At 40.3% G+C, this 17,019-nt stretch overlaps 1 protein-coding gene across 7 annotated transcripts in view; it reads left to right on the top strand.

Moving 5' to 3' along the window:
- Positions 1-17,019, top strand: part of BRD1 (bromodomain containing 1) — a 113,434-nt gene that overhangs the window by 23,671 nt on the left and 72,744 nt on the right. For 4 of the 7 annotated variants that reach the window (XM_032776498.2, XM_032776497.2, XM_075065027.1 and 1 more), the window contains exon 3: positions 8,592-8,748. The exons of 1 other annotated variant lie outside the window; for it this stretch is intronic. In XM_032776498.2, the coding sequence (XP_032632389.1) occupies positions 8,592-8,748 (157 nt within the window). Of the gene's footprint in view, positions 1-5,469; positions 7,670-8,575; positions 8,749-17,019 lie in introns of those variants that run through there. 2 more of the 7 variants (XM_032776500.2, XM_075065033.1) reach the window with 2 other exon arrangements.

Here is a 17,019-nt window from a genome sequence, read left to right as displayed (position 1 = left end):
TGTACACTTTGTATTCTGTGTTGTAACTGAAAATGTAGAAAACATCCAAAAATAATTAAACAAATGGTATTCTATTATTGTTTAACAGCGCGATTAATCATGATTATTTTTTTTAATCACTTGACAGCTCTCATTTTTATATCAGTAGAAGTCCTAGTGTGTACAAAGTTATACTGGCAAAAAAGTGCTTGTGCTGATACAGCTAGGAACTGATGGAAGGCTATACCAATAAAAGCGCTCTTTTTTGCTTGTGTAAGCTGCATTTACACTAGGAGTACTGGTATGGCAAACTTCCAGCTTTCTGATGGTGTATACACTGTTTGCTTCTGGAAGAGCTTTAGATTATTACTAGAATTATAATATCTGTGTATAAAAATACCTTGGGGCGAGGAGGTGGTGATGGTGGCGAATCCATGAAACTTATTTGATCAGATTGTTTATGAAAAATGTCAGATTGGAAGCTGCAAGAGGTTTGAAATGTTAGCAGTAGTCCTAGCTGAGATGGATCAGTGGCAGAAATTTTCCTTTGCAAGAATGGCACTTAAGTATGTGTTCGTTTATGTCCACTGCTTTGCTGAATAGGACTGCACGTAGTTAAATGCTTTCTTGAATCATGGTCTCTATGCAGTTCATCATGTGACTGTAAGTTGTCACACATATGCACTAGTGACATCCACAGGATAAAACTGAATTTGTCTTGCAACTGTATTCTGATATGCTGGTCAAGGATAATATCTTGGAAGAGTTCCAAGCATTCTATACTACCATTGGGGTTCTGGAGCTACTAGAGATAAAGATAAGTCTTGGTTTGTTCCCCCAAAGACAACTGTAGTGTACACACATCTCAGCTTATTACCTTGAACATGATCAAGAACATTCTGCCTAGGAAAATGTGTATCTGCTGCTCCCATTAGTTATTATAACTGTTCCAGGTATCCAGCACTTCTGGAAATTTGGTCCTTAGTCTCTTCAGGAACTAAACATTTTGTGACTGCAGCTATTCCTTAGTGCACAAAGGGCTTTAATAAACCTGCTATCCTAAAAGGAGGACCTGATTCAAATGGGCAGTTGGTCCTCTATGTTTTATGTGAACAAGTAGAGAAGATTTGGACCACAATTACCATGGTGAAAGTCCTGAGAGTTTGGGATTGAGAAGAGGTCCACAAGGCATTCCAAATGGCCACGTAGCTAATCAGGTTCTCTCTATCTCTTTTCTTTTCTTTTTCTTTTTTTCCCTGTCAAAGACAGGCTATGCTGGGGTTGGCAACCTCTGGCACCCTGGCAGGCCGGACCAGTTTGTTTACCTGCTGTCTCGGCAGGTTTGGCTGATCACGGCTCCCACTGCCCGAGGTCTGCTGCTCCGAGCCAGTGGGGGTAGAGGGAAGTGGCGTGGGCCAAGGGATGTGCTGGCCGCGGCTTCCCCCATTGGCCTGGAGCGGCGAAACTGCGGAGGTGGCAGGTAAACAAATGGGTCCGGTCCTCCAGGGTAAGAGCTGCGTGCCTGAGGTTGCCGACCCCTGGGCTATGCTTTACTGGTAATGGAAACATAAACTCAAGGTTAGTGGTCCATATCTGTTCTGAGCAGGAACATAACATGATGGAAATAAATGGTTGAAACATCTGAATGGCCTGTGATTTGTTTGCATAAGCCATTGAGAAGATCTTGGACTGGCAAATTACTCCTTTTTACTCACTGTGAAGGGAAGCTGTTGTATACTGCTTTCTGTTACCTTTGGTAGCAAATGTCTTGGCTAAGCTTGGGGGAGACACATGCTCCAGGATTCCTGGAGCCTCCTGCTGGATTAACAAATACAGTTCTTAAACCTGATGGTTTGTGGTTTAGTCTCACCACATCTGATCACACAAGCAGCTCAAGTTGTGGTTGCTTGGATGTCTCTAAGTTGATTTAGTTTTGACCTAGATTTTTGACTCAGTTGAATAGGTTTTTCTGTCTGCATGAGAACCATGTCAAAGCAGTTATTTAATTGTATTTTTTACTGTTTTGCTTATCAGCTAAGTATGCTCTTAAAACCTGTTTCATATCAGAAAAGTCTGTTATGGCAGCCAGCCTCTGATTTTCCCTCAGGTCATCCCTTTTCCCCTCCTCTCCCCCTGTCCCCCCATCCAGGAGATTTGCAAAGCACCCACATTTCTACATGCTTGCTTAGCAGTATTGCTTTCATTTACAGTAAAATTTTCAAGCGCATTTTAAGTTACATATAATTTAGTCATTAAATGTCACTGGTACTTAGGACCCTAAATTGCTTTAGCACTTTTGAAAATTTTACCCATAGCTTCCAGATAATTTGGCTTGTCTGTCAGAGATATAGGACCTCTTTCCAGGCCCAAGCTTCTGTAACTTTAGTTTTTCGTTTTGGCATTTCCCTTTTCTTTAACCCCTCCTGCCCCCAGAAAACAAAAAAAACAAAAACACAAACCTGTCTCATTCTTTACGTTAACAGAAAAACAAAAACAAAATATATGCAGGTATCTTATACCTCTACTAAAAATAATTTTTAATACTCATGTACAAAATCAAACACCTTTCCTGCAGTTGCTACTACTTGTTGCAATATTTTGTTCAAACATCCTTAGAGTGTTTTACTCTCGATGGAGAGACATTTGTTATAATATCTTACTGAAGAGAAAGTTAACATGTTTCCGTTCACTGTTACAGTCCTTCCCACAGAGATGAGGTTTCTGTAACCCTTTATTATTTTACCTCCCACTTAGAAGGGGAACTGTGGTTAGAGCCTTGTAAAGCTTTCGCGTTCCGTTGCAGGGACTCAAATAAAACAGCACTTGTTTGCATGAACTGCTTTAGAATTTTGTGTGTTCCCATCTCATTTGCATGCAATAATAGGCCTGAAAGCTGGGGATATATTTTGATTATCTTCAGAGAACAGTGGTTACAGATAAATTAATCATCTTTCAGCACGTCAGAAGTGATCTAGACTTGGATAGAGGTCTGACACTGAGAAATTAACTCGCTTGCTAAACTGTTTACCACTGGCAGTGAGTGAAACTACAACTACTTCTTTGAGTAGTGTCACTGTGGGTGCTCCACTTTAGTTACGTATGCCCCCTCAAGCCCTTGATTGGAGATTTTTCTGTTAGCTGTGTCTGTCTGACCCACACGTGCTGTATCCAACCTTCTGCTGCAGTCCAAGGATGCATAGAGCTGCATAGGTGAACTGCCCTTTGTTCCTTCTTTACCACCTTGGCCTGAGACAGAGCTCTAAGGGATCCAACTTTTGCATGTCTCAGCATGTTTTGTAGTTGTTTGTTTGTTTGTTTGTTAGTATAGAATTAATTAAGTAGTTGAGAGGTTTCAGTTCTCCTTCCCTTCTCTCTCTCTTTTAAAAGATTATTTGACCTAGGTGAGTAGCCCTGGCTTGCCAGGTTTCAAATGCTGCCTCTCTTGTTGGGAGGCTCTCCCGATCACCAGTGGCCACTCTGAGTGTATCAGTTGCTTGGAGGAGTTCTGTATCTCCCAAAAGTGTAACTTTGTCCTGGCTCTAAACTCTAGAGCTTGGGAGACCAAACTGAAGCTGCTGCTGATGGAGTGTTCCCTTTGACTGTTCCAGGTCAGGTCAGGATACCTCCATGTACGTTTGTCTCTGAACAGGTTAAGTGACCCTCCAACTTCAGCTAAGGTCTCAGCTGAGAAGGGGAAGATCCTTGCCCACATCAGGGATGGTGGGATCAGTCCTGGGTACTATCTCCTCTCCTCTATGGGCCTTCCCAGTTTCCATATTGAGTTCCTTGCCCGGCATATCAGCAGCAGTTTGCCAGACATCCGGCTTCACTGCTCCAGGAAGTTAGGGTCACACAATCTTCTCCAGCAAACGCCCAACACAAGGAACAGGAGGCTAGGGCGGACAAAGAGCCTACCCTTTCCAATTTTGTCTTCATCGCCGGACGCGACAGTGACGCTTCTGCCACTATCGATGACTGATGATTGTCGTCAATTCCAGGCCCTTGCAAAGAGAGTTACAGACACAATCCAGATACCAATGGAGGAGGTTAAAGACTCACGTCACAAGCTCCTGGACATTTTGCAGTCAGTGAAACCTGTCCAGGTTGTGTTACCTATTAATGAAGTGCTCCTGGATCCAGCAAAAACTGTGTGGCAAACTCTTGCCACCATACCACCAACTTGTAAACTGGCATATAAGAAATATTATGTCGCTCCGTAGGGACTCATGATTTTTGTTTTCCCACACCCAAACTAATTCCCTGGTGGTGGATGCTGCAAACAGGCAGGGTAGACAGCATTACTCCAGGTCTGCTCCTTATGCCAAGGACCAGAAAAGTGAAACCTTCATGAACGGAAGGCCTCCTCAGGACCTTTGAGTTTTGGCTCGCAAACTAACTTGGCCATTGTTGCCTGAATGACTGCATGAATTACAACAAATTTGCATCCTTTACATCTTCCACAGGAGCATAGAGAACAATTCCAGGTTGTCATTAAGTAGAGTCTTTAGCTAAAACCTCTCTCCAAGCGTCCTTGGGTGCTGTGGACACTGCTGCTAGATTCATCTCCGTAGCAGTTGTCATAGAATGGGGGGGAGGGATAGCTCAGTGGTTTGAGCATTGGCCTGCTAAACCCAGAGTTGTAAGTTCAGTCCTTGAGGGGGCCACTTAAGGATCTGGGGCAAAAATCAGTACTTGGTCCTGCTAGTGAAGGCCAGGGGCTGGACTCAATGACCTTTCAGGGTCTCTTCCAGTTCTATGAGATAGATATATCTCTCTGTATACATTTTTTTAATCATAGAAATGTAGAACTGGAAGAGACCTTGATAAGTCATCTAGTCCCATCTCCTGCATTGAGGCAGGACTGAGTATTATCTATTCTAGACCATCCCTGACAGGTGTTTGTCTAACCTGTTCTTAAAACCTCCAATGACAGAGATTCCACAACCTCCCTAGATAATTTGTTGCAGTGCTTAGCTACTCTTACAGTTAGGAATTTTTCCTAATATCTAACCTAAATCTCCCTTGCTTCAATTTAAGCCCATTATTATGTCTTTCCTTGGTGATTAAGGAGAACAATTGATCATCTTCTTCTTTTGTAACAACCATTTACATACTTGAAGACCCCACTTAGTCTTCTCCAGACTAAACAAATCAAATTTTTTCAGCCTTTCCTCATAGGTCATGTTTTGCATTCACTTTTGTTGTTCTCCTCTGGACTTTCTCCAGTTTATCTAGATCTTACCTGAAGTGTGATACACAGAACTGGACATAGTACTCAAGTTGAGGCCTTATCAGTACTGAGTAGAGTGGAAGAATTACTACTTGTCTTGCACTCATGTGCAGGGTGTCATGGCTCCAGTTGGCGAGATTCCTGAGAGAGTCTCAGAATGTGGTTGAGGACCTCCCATTTGATGATGAGAAGCTTTTCTTGAGAGCTATGGATGGGACCATGCACAAACTGAAGGCTTCTAGGTCTATATATATATACACACCCCTACAAACAAGGAGATTCAGCAGGTCTCAGACTGCCTAGAGATTGCACTCAACTCAGTACTCTGGTTTTCACAAAGGCACTGAACCTGGTAGAAAAGGACAGATTCTAGAGGAAAAGAACTTCCTACCCTCTTTCACCTAGTACCCAGTCGTTATCAAAACAATAGTTTTGACAGATTGAGGGCTCGACTTCTTCCTCACTTCTAGTTTGCAACTGCAACCTTTTGCCTCCTTCCCCACTTCAGGAGACTGCCCATCCCATTTTCGGAAGGCCTGGCAGTGTATTACAACAGGTCATGGGTGTTATAACATTGGGCTATAACATCCATTTCACATCCCTCCACATCCATCCCCCTTCTCCATCTTTCTTCAGGGACCTTTCTCACAAGACTATATTAAGTCAAGAAATACGCTCCCTCCTTTGTTTAGGAGCAATAGAACCAGTCCCATCTCCTTGGGGAAAGGGTTTTACTCTATTTTCTCATGCCAAAGAAGGCTGGAGAGTGGAGACTGATCTTAGAGCTAAGACGACTGAACAAATTTGTAAAGTCTGAAAAGTTCCAGATTGTGATTCTGGCACACAGCAGATACCTGTGCTTCACCATGGGCCCAAGATCATTTTCATTACTGAGTATTCGTGATCTGGTATAATGTGCTGTTATCCTTTGGGGAGGCAAAACACCAGCTTCATCACAGCAAGCAGTAACACACCAGAGGTCCGTCTCAGCAGTCCCTTGAAGAGATTGTGCACCCCTTTGATCTTCCTACGTTGGTGACAAAGAGTCTAGGTGATTTCTGAAATTTTGATCCTATCTAGATCTCTCTTCAGCCCCAAGGGTGTTCATGAAGCAGGACTGGCTGTTTACCTTTGTAAGAAGCAATTTTAGTTTTCCCATATCTCGACAACTGGTTACATAAGGGCCAATTTTACAAAGTCATACTGACTTACACCCAGACAGGTCTCTTCCTCTTCCAGGAGTTTGGTCTCCAACTTATTGTAAAGCAGTCCAAGTTAGCTCCGGTACAGAGAGTACAATTCCATGGGGCATATTTGGATTTGTTGGCAGCCAGAGACTTCCTTCCCACAGACAGATTGATAACTTTGTTGAATCTGGTTTTGACAATTCAGGGAAGCCCTAGTATTATAGTAAGGAATGGCTTGCAGCTCCTGGGTCATGTGACAGCTTGCACCTTCGTGACCAAGAATGCAGGATTACGCCTTGACTGCTTTCAAGGCTGGTTCATGAAGTCTTATTCCTCACCCAGAGTTAAGTTGGGCAAACAGGTTTCCTGCCAGGTGAAGAACTCCCTGGATTGGTGGAAGATCAGCTCAAAGTTTGTGCAGGTGTCCTTTTCATCTGCCCAGTTCCAGCAATAACTGTGACAATGAACACATCTCTGTTAGGTTGGGAGCACCCTATTCTATCCATCTACCTGTATTTCCCTCCTCCCCGCAAACCACATAAATATCAGCAGGGGACTTGTCTTCATATGTTAGCTGTACAATGGGCATCGGCCTTTTATCTGGATAGGACCAAGCAATTTTGGAAATTACCTGGACTGTGTCTCCAATGCAGAAAGTTCAAAGAGGTCCACAATCTCTTCAGAGGAATTTTGAGATGGATCTCTGAGTGTATTACTGCTTGCTCTGATGCAGCTGGTGTTTTGCCTCCCCAAAGGATAATAGGACACTACCAGAGCACAAGTGTTTCACAGATATGCAGAGCTGCTACGTGGGCTTCAGTGCATACGTTTTCTAAACTCTGTGCCTTGGTTCACTCCATCAGATCTAGTGCGGAACTTGGTTCTGTTGTATGAGCTTTAGTCCTGGACTTGATTCTGAAGCTTCTTCCTCCATGTGAGGATACTGTTGAAGAGTCACGTGAAGTGGAGCACCCATCGGGACACTATTCATAGAAGAAGAAAAGGTTTATCTCATTGTGCAGTAACTGTGGTTCTTTGAGGTGTGTTTCCTTGTGGGTGCTCCACTACTCGCCCTCCGTCCCTTTGCTTTGGACTGTTCTTGCTGGATGTTTGGCTAGAGAAGGAACTGAGGGCAGTTTGCCCGCACAGCCCTATATACCCTTGTGGCACAGGGTTGTCTAGAGCACATGTACAGGCTGAATGGATGCTGCTGATGCAGAAATCTCCGATCAAGGGCTCAAGAGGCATGTGTGTACCTGAAGTGGAGCAGAAGGTGAGTGACGTGTTCTTTTACATTTATTAACTCTTTTTGTAAATACATTACACAGATTATCCACTAAGAAATGCCTAACTCTTTTAGTTTAAGACTATTGAACTGAACAAAATACATCATGTTCTCTTTTAAGAATCCTTTAAAATGTTTGGTTGTTTTACCTTGAGAAAGTGTCCCATAACTGCTATTTGATGTCCGAGTGTTGCAGCTCCTATGTTTACATAAGTTCCCTTGAGGCTGTGTGTGCACTACTATGGTATCAGTGTTCTGATATTTTGATTTTCAAATCGCTTTTTTCTTCAGAAAAGTCTCTCTTCTAGGCACTTAAGAAAAAATAAATCTAGAGGAGTTTTTTTTATTGACATTTTAATATCCAAGGTGCATTTTAAATTTTTAGAAAAAGCTAAAAATACATCTTTTTTTTAAAAAAAAAAAAAAACTAAACACATAAAGTAGTAAGTAATGAACACACAAAACATTCATCTGAAAATTTGTACAGGGCTTTAAGGCCCTAAAAATTAATTACAGGAGTTTAGGATTAAATATCAACCTTTTTTTTTTTAAAAAAAAAAAATCTACTGCTGAGATTTTACTGTCAAATTTAATCTGAGAGCATTTTTTTATGCCTGGGTTAATAACTCATGAAAATTTACACATCTTCATATATTAGTATCATCATGTGTAATTTGATAGAAACTAAAATGTTGAGTAACTGTTGCTAAAGGTTTTATTTATTTTAGCAATCAGATAAAATCAGAGCAATATAGTCCAAACAGATTTTATAATAAATGTTAGTGCCATATTGTTGTATTATACAAAATACCTTGATAGAAATGAAAACCCTGATATTTAATTTCCATAACCAAAAACTTGTTTGATGCTTTGCTTCAAAAATTAAACTTTCAGTTTTTCCACATTTTAGATTAAATAAAATTATGAATCAGGTGGCCATTCAACGGAAGAAGCAGTTTGTTGAAAGAGTACACAGTTACTGGTTACTTAAAAGACTGTCTAGGAATGGTGTTCCTCTGTTGAGAAGGCTGCAGTCCAGTTTACAGTCACAAAGAAACATACAACAGGTACGTAGCACAATTTTTACTCAAAACACAGATTTCAAGTCTTTTAATTTAATTTAATTCTGTAAAGAAAACACACAAATTTCTAGGAAACTAGCTTTGAATAAAATTTGATTTTCCTTTAAATTATCGTCTGATGGATAATGTTCTCTGAATTCTACTTTAAGATACTATAGTCTTGACAAATATTTTTTTTTAGGCCTCATTTGATGTACAAAAGTATCTTTTGTATTTATCTTTGGTATGTTGTAGCAGGGAAATATTTGTTCACCAAAGTCTTCGAACATCATCTATAATAATATTCAGGTTATTATATCTCACTCATTACTGGGATCTGAGTGTTTTATACCTATAGTACACCAATAAGATCCAAAAATGCATTTTTATTTTAATATCCATTGGAAACACATGAAACAAATTCAGTGGTTGTTAACTGGAAAAGAGCATAAGGAAAGCTTTTGGAGGTATATTTTACAAATGGGGGAAGGCAGGGTAGCCTAGCGATTAGAACACTGGGCTGGCATTCAGGAGACAATTCAGGTTCATTCTGCAACTCTGCTGCTGCATTGCTTGGTGACCTTGTGCAAATCACTTCCTGCATTGTTCCTGATTCGTAAATGGGGATAATGATACTGATGTTCTCTGTAAAGTGATTTGAGATCTATGGGGATGAAAAGTGCTATGTAAAATAAAGGTATTATAAACATGACCTGAAACTTTTTTAAATCCCAAAGGTTTTTCTTGCTCCTGGTGTTTGGTGGCAGCAGAATTAAGCCATAAATTGTCCAGGGTGAAATTCCCCCCAGTATAGAGAACCTGCCAGAGATCTATGTACCATTTTAATCCTTCTGAAACAGTGCTTCTATATCCTGGGAAATTTCCCAAAATCTGGGAATATGTGAGTAAAATCTTTTGAATGAAAATTCCCAGTTTCCCAAGTTGAAACATTTTACTCACAAATTCCCAGGTTTGGGGAAATTTCCCAGGATATAGAAGCACTGTAAAAAAACAAACAAACAAACTTTATCTGGGAATTGTTTACCAGATTTGGGAAATTTTTAGTGCTAGATTGGAAAAGTTGTCATCAGGATATAGAAGCACTGTTCTGAAACCCCTTTATGATTCCTTAAGTGGGACTAAAATTATACAGTTTTACTGGCTTTCTGCACAATTGCACCTTACCAAAACCACATTTAGGTTGACTTAATGTTACAAATATATTTAGAAAATGAAGTACATGAAAAACAAAAGAAAAAATTATTACCCTTTGCCATCCAATTTCAGGGTCCTAATCAGGAGTAGGAAGCAACATGTACTTTGTGTCGGGGGTTTGTGAGGTTATCATCTCTTGTGCGAATAACACATAACCCTGACCTTGGGTCTTTGCCTAAAAAGGTGTGTAATTTTAAGTCATTAGTAGATTTTATAAATGAGTTAAGGCCCCAGTCCTGCAGTTTGAATCATGATGGCAGAGCCTAGCCCTTCTCTGATTCAGTAGGGTTCACGTAGTGCAGATTTCAGCCTGCATGAATCAAAATGCAGGAGTTTTTTCATCACTCTTTTTTAAAAAAGCTGAGAATATATGTGACTGTTTCTTTCAGTTTGTTCTCTTTTTTTAAAAGTGAGCCCCGTAACAGTTATAAAGTAGTCTTCAGTTTTAAAGCTGTCTTCTTTTCATGAAGAACTCTTGATCAGAAGAGTTTAGTGTAATTTTATATTGTCATTTAAATTATGATTATATATAAAAAACTATTAAATTCAAAATTTCCCTCAGTACATCAAGAACACTGTTTATCCTGTGCTATTATTTGCTAATACATCACTCGCTGGTAGCCTGTCCTTGGGGAGAGGGGAGATCATGATCATTATTGCTTTGTCACTTCCTTAGTTCTTCTCTTTGTCCCTTTCTCCCTCTCCCACATTTCTTCTCTCTTTTTCTTTTACGAAAACCCCCTTGTTGTGGATTGTGACATCCAAAGAAGTTATTTATAGAGGTAACTTAGCTGGTTGATAAGACTGATAGAATTGAAATTGGTTGTAAATCAGCCAGTTATTTCTTTCTCTTTTCTCCTTCCTTCCCTGTTCTGCTTGTGTAGAATTTTTTAAATGTGTAATTTTAGTTTTTTAAAGATCTTAGATTTTGAATTTTTGACCTACACAACTAGGTACTGATCCTGCACCACTGAAGTCAATGAGTGAAGGATCAATCTCCTATAGAAGGCTATTCGAATAATGTCTCACTAATCTAAATTGGGTCAGAAATTTAATAGCTCATTGCACTATAAAACAGATAAACTGTACAACTATAAAAGTCTTGTGTAACCTTCTAGTTTTAAATACTAGAAATTCCAGCTCAGAAGACATATTGCATATGAATAAAGTCATTTGTGTATAATCTTAGTTATTTATAAATATTTGCAACTAAAAACATCCCCAAATAATTGTAAAATGACTTCAGCGGAAGCTATTTGTGTGCCCAGCATGTCTAAAAATCAGGGCAAGTGCTTAGCTCCTGGGGAGGGTGGGGGGAAGATTGATGTGAGTGTCTGGGCTGCGGTGTGCCCCACAGCAGGCTCTGGGGGAGAGGGTATGTGTGTCTCTGAGGCTGGAGTGGCAGAGTTTTGCCCCAAGATGTGTCCAGCTAGTATGTGTGACGCACCCATACTGAGATGCCCAACAAAAACATAACAGAGAAACAGGAACTGAGTTGTCATAAGGGTTTCTTTAACTCTGCTCCTGGGGGAATCTCTTTTGTTGTCTGTATTGTTACAGACATACTTGCTGACAGGCATTTTGAAATAATTTATCAAAATAATTGAAACTGGTGTGATTATATTTTGTTATTTTGACAAATAAAATATGCAGAACTTTCCAGAATTTTAAGATATTATCCACAGACTTTTTAATCTTTTGTCACAGAATTCCCCCAGGAGTAACATAATGGAATGATAACTGGCAGAATGAAAGCAGTTTAGTTTAGATTGTTCAAGTGTTTTCATTTTCAACCCCTGTTCTGACTCGCTTTCAAAAACTTTTGCTTGCTAAACTGAAATTCCACAGAAGTGAAAAATTGTGTGTCTTTCTCCAAAGGTGAGTGTGTAGTTAGTTGTTTTGTTTTTTGAGCTTAATGAAAACATAGTTCAGCCATTCTTGACTAAAAACTATGGAGGAGGAGGGAAGGGGAAACATATCCACTTAAAAAAAACCCGGGTGTGTTGGAACAGCTTGGTAAAAACTGTTCCAGTTAGAAAATATTGGTGTGATTTAATATAATGGATTCATCTTAATGAGCCACTTCTCCTCTTTTGAAATGTGCTCAAATATTAGGGCAGTCAACAGATTGCTACAGCCTAAAGGGGAGATTTTACTGAAATAAAGATCTATATTAAACGGAAGTTTTAAAAACTTGATTTGTAACCCTTGAACAGGGACCCTTTAGCTTGCCTGTCTGGCGGTATTAAAACACATTTTGCTACAGCTTCTTTTTTACTTTTAAGTTGTGCAGGTTGTACTATAAGTATTTAACAAGTGTCTTTAGGGTACCACAATGTATGTACCCTTTTAAGTATCTAAATGTCAATACATATTGCTTTTTATAATCATTTGGTATAAAAAAAAATTGTAAATTGGTTTAGTGTTTCCTCCATAGTTTAGGATTAGCCAACAAAAATAAAATCTCAGTATAATAAAAATTTCAGAATAGAGTTTTTTAAGATTTAATCTGAAAATAAGTTCCACAAACAAGAACCCTAACTAGAAACGGAGATTGGTTGTATTTAAGCTGTTTCAACTGAAGAGGCTATTGGTCCATTTTAGTTAATGTCCAACAAGTGAGAATGAGAACTTTGTTATGCTTTCTTTTCATTTCGCCTTGGGGAGTAGCTATCCTGTACAAACAGATTGTGAAATATATTTGGTAGATGATGAACCTCTAATTGTTTTGAAATTAAATAGAAAGATGGACGTTTTATTTGTTCCTTATTTCTTCTGATTGAAAAGTAACTCCCTCAAAAGAGGGTTATAATATGTTCAGTAGTATCAGTTTTGTTTCTGCATTTGTAAGGTTGGAGGAGAAATTACAAACATTTTAAAGTTGTTCTAAAATGGTTTGGCTAGATTGAAAGTACCTAGTATAGAAGAGGACTAATAATAGAAACCTAAATATAAGGTTCTTTTTCAAATAATGTCCCTGTGGATGCTCAGCTTCAGTTGTGCCTGTGTCTTTGTTCAGAGATTTTTGGTAGCAGTACCTGTATGGCCTGCTCATATATCCCACACCTTTCTGGGCACTGCGCTGAGGCTATGTGAGTCTGCACAGGCAAACCATTCTGTCCCTTCTGATCTACCTTTTGGCCCAAGACAGAGTCTGCTATGGGCTTGTTCTCTAATATTTAGCTTTCTCTCAGATCTCTTATAGTTACTTACCTTAGTGTTATAGTTGTTGGAACAATTGTTACCTTTGTTTTTTCTAAACACCAAACTTTGTATTCATAGAGAGAGTTTTTAGATAGATAGAATTTGGGTACCCAAGGTTCTAATCATGTCTTCTGAGCCAGTCCTCCCCTCTGTTAACAAGTGCTTGGGGTTTGTCAGTATCAGGAGTCTCTTGGTCACTGACTCCTTTATCACCTAGGGTACCACACTCCCTCATATCTATTCTTCAAGCCAAACAACTCTCTCTCCCCCACCCCCACCCCAGAGTATGTGGGAAAGGACTCATCACACACTCAAATTTCAGTACAGGTTCACCATCCTATTCTAGAACAGATCGCTTTCCCTTCTATACTGATGTATTGTACAAGGACAGACTTCAAATGACACCCACATAGCAGGAACACAGGTGGCTGCCTCCACCTATGCCTTTTGGGCCCTGGAGTGCCCTTGTTGGGGTCCGTGGGCATTGTCACCAACAATTTATATCAAGGTCCTTGCAACATCGGAGGGAACAGAGAAGAGCCCATTCTCCTCAACCCCATTTACCACTACCTGTCCTAGAGGAACAGATGGGTAAGGAGCAAGGGTCAGTAAGGAGGTTGTACCTCCTACTAATATTTCTTCCTCATCTCCTGATGAAAGTCTATACTCCACCATCTTCTAGGACAGATGAGTTCAGGCATTTTCTTGAACTGATGAAGTAGATTGCTGACATGCTGCCAGTTCACTTAGAGCAGGTTTAGGAGTCCCACCATAAACTCCTAGCTATTTTACACACTTCGAAGTCTATGAAGATTGCCATTACAGTCAATGAAGCTCTTGTGGAGCCCATTAAGATGGTTTGGTAAATCTCTGCTACCACACCGCCTACCTGCAAAGTATGATGTTCCAGCTAGGGAATTGGAGTTTCTGTTTTCTCACTCAACTCAGAATTCCATTGCCATGCAGACCATTAATGAATGAGGCAGACAGTATAATTCAGAGTCCACCCTGTACAGTAAGAACCATAAGAGACTCAATCTTTTTGATCTTCAGCCACACTTCAGTGCAGGATAGCAAAACATCAGGCGTTCATGGCCAAATACAACTATTTAAATGATGATAAATTCAGTTCTTTTATTGAGCATCGGCTGGAAGAACATCAGGACCAGTTTAAGTCCATTCTACAAGAAGGTCAGCTCCTGACTAAGACATCGCTCCAGGCCTCCTTGCATGCAGCAGATACTGCAGTACGGTCTGTCTCCGCTGCAGTGATAATGAGAAAAGCATCTTGGCTACATCTGTTGGGCTTTCCAAGATAGGTTCAGAGTACTGTTGAAAGATATCCCCTTTGGCAGTCACAACCTTGTGACTTGACAAATACATCTCTCCACGCTTTAAAGGACTCGAGAGCTGTATTGCAATCCCTAGGGATTTACATTCCTGTCAGTAAAAGGAGATTTGGTAGGTCTCAGATGGCACAAAGAGCATGCTCTGCCCTGTATTCAACATATATCCTTCTGGATCCCTTGGTCAAGAAACAGATACTCAAAAAAGAAACCTTTTTCAGCTTCAGATGCATCTTCTCAGCCATCCACATCCCCCACATGATAGTTTTGATGACTTGGTCGAGAATCGCAACCATACAACCAACAAGGTCTTACAGCTGCAACATCTTATCCCCCTCCCTCCTTTTGAATGTTGTCTCTCCCATTTTCAGGATGCATGGGAGTTGTATATCATCAGACAAATGGATTTTGGAAACTATAACATCTGGTCACAGTATCCATTTCAAATCTCCTACCCATTCTCTCTGCCTGTCCCTCTTCAGGGATCCCCTCATGATCATTTGCTAGAACAAGAAGTGACATCTCTTGTACATAAGGGAACAATGGAACCAGTTTCTGTGCAACACAGGGTAAGGGGATTCTATTCAAAGTACTTCCTGGTTCCCAAAAAGAATGGAGAGTGGAGGCCAGTTTTAGACCTTCGATCTTAAATATGTAAAGCGACAAATTCAGGGTGGTGATCTTTTCAGCAAAGATTCCTTTATTAGAAGTAGGAGACTAGTTTGTGATTCTCGACCTACAAGACACATTTTTCATGTCTCTATTCACCCTTCATAGAAGAAGCTTCTTCATTTCCTAATAAACTGAGAACATTATAAATGCATGGTGTTCCCCTTTGATCCATCTTCAGCACTGAGTATATTTTCAAAGATTCTGGCAGTAGTAGTTGCTAACCTACGTCGTTTGTGTATAATGGTTTTCCTGTACCTAAAGGATTGGTTCATCAGGGGCAGGTTGTATCAGGAAGCGTTGATGTCAGTAAAGATGGTGTGTTCCCCATTTCACAGCCTGGGCCTTCAAATCAACCTTGAAAAGTCCATTTTGACTCCACTATAGCATCCAGATTTCATAGGCATGTCCCTGGATGCATTGACAGGCAAAGCATACCTACTGTCCAGCATGTTTCTTGCCTTAGTGAATTTCATCTAAAAGATTCAGGGCAGTCCTCAAGTAACAGTAAGAGATTGTCTTCAACTGCTAGGACATGTCCGATTGTGTCATTTTAGAGCTGCATGCCAGATTACACCTCCAAGGACTACAGGAATAACAGAATGGTTTGCAGACGAAGCATGCAGTCTAGACAGGTTACTCTCTGTTTTGCAATGTGTTCTATAAGCACTCAACTGGGGGAAGGCCTGGAACAGAACTGAACGGGTGTTCCATTCTTCTGGATTTCCCCTCCATTAGATCATTCACTTTTGGGGTGGGGGCACATCTGAGACCTCACGAGGTTCAGGGACAATGGTCATTACAAGAGCAGTTTCTCCACATCAGTCTCTCTGGAATTGAGAGCCCTCAAAAATGCTTGCCTACGCTTCTTTAGCACTAATAAAGTAAAAATCAGTAAAGATAAATTATAGACAATGTGGCATGCATGTATTATATCAACCATCCCCATCTCAGTGCCAAAGTGATAAAACCCTGAAATTGGTGCATAGCTAGCCACATAGTCATCTCAGCTTCTCACCTCCTAGATATTCAGAACACCATGGCAGATGACTTCAGCAGACATTTTTCTCTAAATTAGGAATGGGAACTGAACTCCAGATTCTTCCACAAGGTGTTCTTAGCCTGGGGTTTGATCTGTTTGCCATGGCAGCCAGCACAAAATGCATCAGGTATTGCTTGGGGGTGGGGAAGAGGCCCCATTTCACAGTGGACTTGTTCCTCATCTCATGGATGAAAGGACTTCTCTTTGTGCATCTACCTACACTGCTACTGTTAAAGATTCTTAACAAGAAACCAAGATCAATCCAGAGTGACACTGATTGCACTAATACGGCCAAGACAGGTCTGGTATCCATATATGATCAGACTGAACTCTCACCCTGGCTGAGCATTTCATCCCAGCCTGCAGATTCTGAAGCTCCAAGCATGGTTCCTCAAAGGTTCTGTGAAATAGAGAGATCCTGTTTGTCAGAGGTACAACATGTTTTATTAAATAGTAGAAAAAATCTATAAGAAGTACTTGTCTCTAGAAAAGGAAATATTATATTTGGTGTATTCTGTTAGCCGACTCGCTCTCCTCTTCGCTGAGTATTGGATTACCTACTGGAACTGAAAGCATCAGGAGTTTCTGTGAATTCCATTAGGGTTCACTTAGCAGTAACAACTTTTCACACACCTAAAGGGTTTTTTTTTTTTTTTTTTCCTCCACTGTTAGCTCACCTAACTATTCCAAAATTCCTAAGAGATTTATTGAATATCTCCCCAGAAATCACAGATCCTGTTCCAAGTTAGGGCTTGAACGTAGTTCTTAATTGTGTCATGAAACACCCTTTTAAGCCACTAG

This window comes from Chelonoidis abingdonii, chromosome 1 (assembly GCF_003597395.2).
Source record: "Chelonoidis abingdonii isolate Lonesome George chromosome 1, CheloAbing_2.0, whole genome shotgun sequence".
NCBI classification, from domain to species: domain Eukaryota; kingdom Metazoa; phylum Chordata; order Testudines; family Testudinidae; genus Chelonoidis; species Chelonoidis abingdonii.
Note: the sequence above shows the minus strand (reverse complement) of the source record. Positions and strands in the feature narration are given on the sequence as shown.